Here is a 9014-nt window from a genome sequence, read left to right as displayed (position 1 = left end):
CAGGAACCTGACGTTATTGCCTACGAGGCTATCAGCTGTTTTTGGAGTTCATATAACCCGTGTCCGTATGAGGTATATACTACATATTTAAACAATTCTGTTTTAAGAAATCCTCACAGGTACGCGCTATCCATTTGGCAAATAGTTTTATACATTAAGGACTACCAAATAATAAAATTTTGCGAAAATCAGAGACGGCCATACCTGATTCTTTACTTGTTAGGTGTTAACGAAAATTATGAGGATTTCAGAACAGATAAGTCCCAGTGAAGATAACTGACGGAAAAAATCAACTCTTTGTTAGATACAGTGTTATATTGATGCTTTGTTTGCACCTCTGTTTCCAGTCTGCAATATCAATTCATCTACGTAGCGATTACTTAATTTCGAATAGTTCTTCCATTACCTTTTCTACTAGTTTTTTCAATAATTAAACAGACTTGCCGCCTTTGTTTTTAGATATCAGTTATGTGGATAGTCGCCTACAATATGTGGCAGGCTATTGTGGTAATGCCTGAAGTATCTAAACATAATAGAGGTTAAATGTACAGATGATTAATGCCAAATATTATAGACGATGGAGCGTTACCAATTCCGGTGCGGCGTGTGTAAAGACATAAAGACAAGATTCTCAATATTTATTTTCATGCCTGTGAGCCGCAGAGCATGTTGGCAAACTGCAATGTCTATACATCGTCAACAATATGCATGCCTGTATATTTTTAAGCGAAGACCATGTTGCTACACCATTAAACATCATTAAGTTGTTTATACGATGACGAATGATCATCATGCCGCGCAGGTCATATATGATATTCCTTGTGTATTGTGTGTAAAATACGTGAGATATGAAATCTGAACATACGTATTCAAAAGCCACACCTTGATGTAAATTCAAGATACGTGTTTATAGAACTTCAACAATGAATGTGGACGATTGGATGCGGAATATTAAATAACATATTGTAATAATTTTCTTTTTCGGATTCTTCAGACATGTATTTTATTCACCTTTCTTAACTGTTTGTACGTACTTCGCATGACTCGAATAATAACAACAGAATTACTTCATACCCTTAATATTTTTCGTAAAAACGCATCTTAGTCCGATTAAGTCTTTCTCTCTCGTCTTAGGAATATTCTTACATCGCAGGCCGCGCTGACGTAATACGAGATTTTTTAACAATATTATATTAATCGCGTTAACCGATTAAACAGCTAAGAGTATATAAAGAAATAAGGGAGATTAGAAGAACTTAAAACTAATCGTGTGTCGCCAGAATCATGCAAATATGAATTCTTTTAATATGAAATTTGAAAGAGGTAAAACATGTTATACGCAATAAAGAACAAAGATTATAGTTAGAAATAAAATATTGAACGCATTAATACACAATAAGTTTTAAGTACTTTGATGTAAAGCAAGTATTATAAAAAAAAAAAAAATACATAGTTGGAAACTGAAAATACATATAAAACAATCTCACATCTACGTCAAGTGGCCTCCCTAATGTTGACGGCCAGCAAAAAAGGTACCCCTTGGGAATTAAAGAATAGAAGTCAACAGTACTTTTTAACGTGAAACTTTCTGGTTATGTGTACCTACATTAAAAAACCATGTAATTATTTCATCAAGTAAATGGTTCTTAAGTTATACGTAATTTACTGAAGTGCCTCGAAGAAATAGCACCTCCATAGTAACTGAAAAAACAGTTGTTGTGGATGTCTGAAACTGAAACTAAGAACATTCTTTACCCATATGAAGGCGATCAGCATTAATACAAGAATGATCGAAAAATACCAAAAAAGATTAAAATGGTGGCATTGTGAAGAATGATTTTATTTCTTGCAACTTCCAAAAAGTAACGGTACTAGATTTTTTCGATACGTTTAGATAATCCCAGTTATGTCGTCCTGAGATAGGTTAAGAAACATTTTAGTTTCTCTGTTTCGAACTTTAACAACCGCTGATACAACGGTTATATTGCAGACTTTTTTGTGTATTCCAAGAAATTATTAATAACCCTGGAACAATTCAATATTCTTAAGTGATGAGAGACTACATGGGTTACAGTATATTTAAATATTCCAAGAAGGTCTCAAGTTAATACGACGCATAGCCTTCCCTGTAATTCCCAAGTATAGCATTAAATTTTGGCTGGCAACACTAAGGAGGCTCTCCTTAATTCAAGAACAGTGTTTCAAAAACTTCAGAAATTAATGTGTACGATTATTGTGCACGGATTACACTATTGTAATGAATAGATGCATGATACTTCAGTCATTTCTCTCACTGAAAATCCTAAACTGTTTGCATAACATAAATATTTTTCACATGTCTTGAGTACCAATAACAAAATTACTTTATACCATTAATATTTTTCGTAAAAACACATCTCAGTACAATTAAGTCTTCCTCCCTCGTCTTAAGAATATTGTTATATCGCCGGCCACGCCGACTTAACAGGACATTATTTAACAATATTATATTCATCGCATTAACCGACTAAACATCCAAGCAGTACAAGGAAATTGATGAGATTAGAAGTTCTCAAAAGAAATCAGATATAAATAATTCTCTTTCAAAATTCAAATCGGAGTTTTGAGTTACCTATCTCATTCACAATCCTTAACTGTTGTGTTACATACATACATTTCGCATAACTCGAGCAACAATAACATAATTAATGCATAACGTTCATATTTTGTTTGGAACACATCTAAATACCATAAAGGTTCTCCTCTCTCGTCTTAGCAATTCTCTTATATCGCAAGCCGCGTCGTGTTAACAGGTGAACAATATAATTTAACAACATTAAAATCGTTGTGACAATTGACTAAGGAGCGAAAGGTATAATAGGAAAGTGATGAGATTATAAATTCTTAAAATACAATGCCATCATCAACACGTAGACAAAAATAATTTTTAAATAATAAATTTGAAAGAAGACGAATAGGCCATTCTTAATAAACTGAGGGATTACAGCTACAAATAAATTATTGTAAGTATTAATGAACGTAGAATAAATTAGCGAGAATGAACGATAAACAAGCAGTATAAAAAGGGAAATGCTTCGTCATGAATAAATGTCACTGTGTAAATTTCTTAATTAATAATTAAATGTTCCAATTACAGTAATCATATACTGCGTAAATATTAACACGTTAAACGGCATGTCAGTCGCCGGTGGCTGACAGTATACTTTTCGTTCGGATCGCGTTAGCCACCGATGGCTGACAGTAGCGCTAAGAGGAAAGGAAAACAATCCAGGCGTGGCGCTTAACGTATTAATAATCAGTTGGCGTTGAGGGCATGCCGCTTTGGAAGGTAACCATTTAGGTGAGCAGAAAAGTCCATGGTGTTAGATATTACTGTACGACATTTGAATCCTTGAACTTCTTTGTTGATTGCTAATCCAGGTTTTAATCTGAGCTGGAGTTCGATTGCTCAAGCATGGATTTTCACGAATATCCGCTTCTAATCTTCTCTTTGAAGGTAATGTGCCATTCTTAAAATGTTTTCCATAAATATCAGTGACTGTTGCTTTTTCCTCTTCCGTCCACCGTGCTCTTTTGATTTTGTTAGGTGAAGCTGTTGCGAACAAAATAAGTAAATAAGAACGGAATTAGTCCTTGGCAAATGTGAAAAAAGTAACGTTCATAATGCCTGTCTGAATGTATTTATATTCTCATTAATTCCGATGAAATATCAAAAGTAAATAATTGCAGTCTCTAATCGAAAAATGCCCCACCTTGTCACGTTGCTTTTTCTAAAATGGTAATACTTTGAAAATTATTAAACGGAAAACTATATTATGGTATTAACTTTGTGTTAACATTTAAAAACAATTTAATTTAATGCTGCTTAAATTTAATGAATATATCGTGAACAGAAATTTGTTCTGAGTTAGATTTGTTACGTTAACACCCCCGCCTATAAAAGTTATCAATTTTCTGGGCGAATTGTATTACAATATATTTAAAAATGAACTATATCTATCCAGGCGTCTCCATAAGAGACTGATGTTTGGCTATACATACTTCACGCTCCTCTCCAAATAATAATGGATAGATGAAAATATCTAGTATATATGATTACTTTAATGATAACTTACAATTCTTCCTTGCTGTCGTCTTGTTAGATACCGCACGTCCCTTGTCAAATGAGGCGTACTCTCTCATTTCCAATTCCATGCTTGATGTTGAGTTGTTATTAGAGACTGTATTTGAAACCTCAAACTGGCTGCTTTTGCAGTGCTCTTCGTCATCGTCTCCGATATCATCGGCACCTTGTGCTGCTTCGAGGAATTTCGACATCTGGAGAATTTCTCTACTCGCTATTGACTGACGGTAATGTTTTCTGTGAATAGTCTCAGCGTGTCCCATGAAATTAGCTAAATCAGAAACCTCGTTGTCGGACAATTCCAAAGAAATGCAAACAGTTGCGATGTGTTTACGGAGGACCGTGCCTCGCAGAGTCCAGGGGCGTTTCGCTCCGCATTCTTCTGCAAATTGTCGCATAACATCGCATGCGCTCAAAAATTTGTAACGACTTTTATCATAGCTTGGAAGACCAAATAGATAAGGATTCCCTTTAGGAACTTTGGCTTTATTACGAAATTTCAAAATCATTTGAATGTATTGTAGCATTTGAGAAGCAAGTAGTACAGGAACAGTTCGTCCTAATTTACCTCGGATAGTGAAACGGGTATATTTTGCAGCAATGGCTCGAGCATCAGATGACAGTGTTTTATACAGATCCGTGTGAGTATCAGAAATTTGTTCATACTTTTCAAAATCTGCTATAAGAAGATGTTCGATTTCACCTGCACGTCGTCGATTGAATAACTGTACAAAAGTCAACGTGGCTTTCGTAAGGCTCAACCAACTGCTGTAAGAATATTCTTTTTCCAAATTATTATAAGACTCGGTACATTTAACTTTAAGATAGGTACGCAATGCTGCTATGTCTTCCATGGACGGAAGTTCTACTTTTCTATGACGCCTTTTCTCTTCCTGGGATTCCAATGCAGCTTTATTCACACTAGTAGGAAAATCATCTGTCAGAATTTCGATGAAATTTTTCGTCAATTTTCTCCTTTCTTCGTCTTTTCTACTCAAATATAATGTCTTCAGAAGAGAACCGACATTTTTGAGTAACGTTCCTAATAATGAAGCTGTGGCGGGAGAACCATAACTATTTGTTTCTGGGTCAAATTTCGCGACGATACGAATTGCACGAATACAATCTTCGTAGTACTTTGAGTCATATAGAGATGCAAAATCTTTGATTTCAGAATTTATTTCTTTCAGTGCGAACAAAAAATTACCAAGTAGCCTGATTCGTGAACGTATCATTTTGTGCTGATACTGTTTAGTATGTTTTATGCACAATCTATTCGCAAATCTAATGATTAATTCATCGTTCCGTATCAACCGAACTGGCGTGTCTTCGCGTAGAACCGAGAATACTTTTATCAAAATTGGATCTGCCACTCGATGAATTCTAGCAGACAATCTTCTCCCCAAAGCTACAATCCCTCTGCTACCCTTACAATTTGATCCAATACAGCGCCTGGTATGACGACTTAAACTACCTTTGGATAGAAACAGTTTACATTTTGGACAAGGAACATATTGCGTGCCGTTTGTGTTACGCTTTGGGTTAGGCCTCCTGCTAACAATGAGTTTCTTGTCTGGATTTATTTCCTTATTATGATTAAATTCGAAGTCACCCTTGTGTCTCAGAACATCGATAAGTTGTAAGCGTTCAGGATTACCTTTTGGGAATACGTGAAACTCTTTCACGGCAGGCTCATCGCGATGTACGGTTTCTAAGTGGCGGACGAGTTTTGACTGAAGTTTATGACAGAAAAAACAACAATGTTTTTTGCCGGAACCAACGGGTCCGCGAGATGGATCAACAATCATTTCAGCATCATCAATGAAGGAAGTTATTCGTTTGCTTTCCGAATCAGATATACTCAGATTATTTGTGGAATTACTTGAGCCACTAAGATTTGACGCCTCCATGTTGCTTTCGAAATTATCATTACCTGTCTTATCTTCCGAACATGCGCTGTGCTGTGACGGAGTATATATAGAGCCACTAATATCTCTACCCGTTAACGAAGCGGTTCGTTCGACTAAACTATGTTCTAAAGATGCATTATTTGCAATACTTTGGCAATCATCATTGAGACGCATTATATTTTGGACCATTTTGTCAGAAGCATCGAAATCTTCATTCTCATCGTCATGATCATCATCAATGGAATCGACATCCGATGGAACGTATTCCGGGTCGCTGAGGTTTTCATTACTTACATTGTTGTCATCCAATATGACGTTTGTTGATATTCCAGCACTGCCCGTGAAATGCAACNTATATATATGTATGCGCATCTGTTAGTTCCAAGACCGTTTTTAGTATGTATCTGTCACTTCCGCGTCTTTTGGCACTTTTGAGGACTGTCCTGGAGATTTATTATACCGAAGTGGTATTTCCAAGACGTCCTGGAAATGTTTGCCGTATATTCAGCTGCAAATTCCAGGACAGTACTTGAAATGCGATGCACATGCTTTGTATATACATATCATATGTATACTTTTTTTAGAAGTCCTGGAAATTCCATGTATGTACCTGTTCTCTTCCAGGACGTCACAGAATAATTTCAGGTGTTTTGGTAGACGTATTTAAGGAGAAGTGAAATTCACCTCAAACCAGTCAATTCGAATAAGGCACTTTTCCTTTAAGGGTATTCCACCGAACTGGTTAAAATTTTACCACACAATTTGTAAGCGCTACAAATATGGATGGTGGTAACCTCATATAAAATATTACTGTCGAACTATAAGAAGGAACGGGCGACAACAATTGAAGAGACAGAACAGAAACAGAATATGAGAGAATATAAAATAGTGATTGAGATTTGGTCACATTTCATTGAAACTCAACGCCGCATATGTCAAATCTGACTACTGCCACATTAGTTAGAGGCGAACACAACAACCATTTTTTGTTCATTAATTTGTACTGATTTTCATTTCACGACCTAGTCAAAAGTCGACGCCTGTTAAGTTGTGAACTACTTAATCTGCCCTTCATCAGTGAAAGGTCTCTGCAACTTGCTACAGCGATGAGCTGAAAAATTGCTCACAGCTAGGATCATGAATTTATGAAGAGGCGGATGGTATATAATGTGAAATGTAGCTGGAGACGTAAGGGGAGGGAAGTGCACCGGCCGTCTTACCCAGCTAGTGAAAACGTGTTTTAAAAAGAAATACAACACAATTTAACTACATTTACATCTATATTTTTAGCACGCGCTTTCTCATACTTTAATTCTGTAAGGACCAAAGGCATGTACATGTGCCGTCACATTATTACCTCACACGTTGCACACAATAATTGCGGTTCTCATAGGTTTAAAAAAGACATCATATACACTCTTTGGCTACCGCTTTTGACGAATTCAAGATTGCGTACGTGTGTATAGTTGAGTAAGATGGTCGATGCAGTCCCTTACGTCTTCCTTCCCTCACGTCTCAAGCGTCGCTCCTTTCGTCTAACATCGTATTTTATACGTCATCCAAGTCTTCTGAGATCCATGCTCCAACTTCAATTCTACTTGCTATAGAAATTTATTGATATCTGCAAGATATCAATGATTTTCATGTTCCTCCATTCTGATGAACACCGATTAAAAAAAATTTATAGGTAGTTTTACGATACGAAATTTCATGTTTAAAATTTGATAAAGTATCGGTTATAAAACAATTTCTCATATTTTAAGTTTAATTTGCTGGGTTGGCAACTAAGTGACTGAGAATTTTAAATAAGAAGAAAAATTCAAAATCCGCAATCATTGAGTTGCCAACCCAATATTTTATTAGAAGTATTAAATCCTATAACTTTTCGAAGTTGATTCATGGAAAAATCTACAAGTTTATTACGTGAATGCCTAAACGAAGATTTGACTAACAAAATAAATTCCCAACAAATGTTAAAACCGTTGTAAAAAAACTCATTTTTTTTCCTTACTCCCTCAAAAGCACAATGTGATATTGCACTTTATTACGTGACATACATTTTACTCATTACAAAACATTACTTCTGTATGGATAAAATATGTTTCCAATTGATCAGTGACTATTTTGAGTACAAATCTATAGTAGTAAAAATCTGAGGTAGTTCCGAACGTTAATCTCTAAATATAAGAAACATCGAAGATACCGTCAAAATTTGATCGCACTAAAAGTTAATTGCGCAAAACTTTAAATTAAACGGCGCAACGGACACATCTCTGTAATTGCATCGGCTATTTTCACATTAAATTTATTACAGTTTAAAAACATTTACGTATATCATCTTTTTCCAATAAATGAAAATAAAAGCTCTCCATGACGTGACTTGCCTCTGCCATTAAATGTCCAGTCGAGGTCATCGCCGACAATTTGTTGACTGATTATTTCGTTTTTCTAGTCACTTACACCCGATATCCGAGAGTTGGCTTTTATTGTAGATCAGAATTACGTTTTTGTTTATATTGTTATCATGCAGGAAAAGAACACATTTTAAGAGAAGTAATATTTACATTAGCATCGCTATTTATTCTTCTTTATCCTCAAGAATTGCTCAGCCTAATATATCTAATATTTACAACGATGCATACGTGCATGAGTTTTTCGTTTGCGCAAAATTTAATTTAGTTCAGGACATCGTTTGCACGTTTGAATTCTTACCAGGAGAGGATCACGTATGGTGGCTTCAGATTTTCACAATACTTTGTTATTTTATAATCGTCAACATATAAAACTATTTGCCAAAGGGATAGGAAAATTCCTCTCAGGAATTTTCAAGAAATAATCGTTTAAATATTTAATACATATCTTTAATGACATGGGTTAATATCAAGTTTAGAAACGGCTATAATCTAGAGGACAAGGCGGAGGATCTCGAATCGCAGGGGCGCTGGCTCGATCCCCGATCGATATATTTTTTTTATGTGTAA

At 35.5% G+C, this 9014-nt stretch overlaps 1 protein-coding gene across 1 annotated transcript; it reads right to left on the bottom strand.

Annotated features, from left to right (window-relative positions):
- Positions 1-1011: 1011 nt before the first annotated feature.
- On the bottom strand, positions 1012-6405 carry LOC105702497. Its single transcript, XM_023432883.1, has 3 exons — positions 4692-6405; positions 4116-4505; positions 1012-3592 (listed from the first exon to the last, which is right to left on the bottom strand). The coding sequence occupies exons 1-3, from the start codon at positions 6403-6405 to the stop codon at positions 3363-3365; spliced, it is 2334 nt and encodes a 777-aa protein (XP_023288651.1). The 3' UTR covers positions 1012-3362.
- Between the last annotated feature and the right edge of the window lie 2609 nt (positions 6406-9014).

This window comes from Orussus abietinus, unplaced genomic scaffold, assembly GCF_000612105.2.
Source record: "Orussus abietinus isolate OABI.00-Male unplaced genomic scaffold, Oabi_2.0 scaffold474, whole genome shotgun sequence".
NCBI lineage: Eukaryota > Metazoa > Arthropoda > Insecta > Hymenoptera > Orussidae > Orussus > Orussus abietinus.
This window is presented reverse-complemented; position numbering and strand designations above follow the sequence as displayed.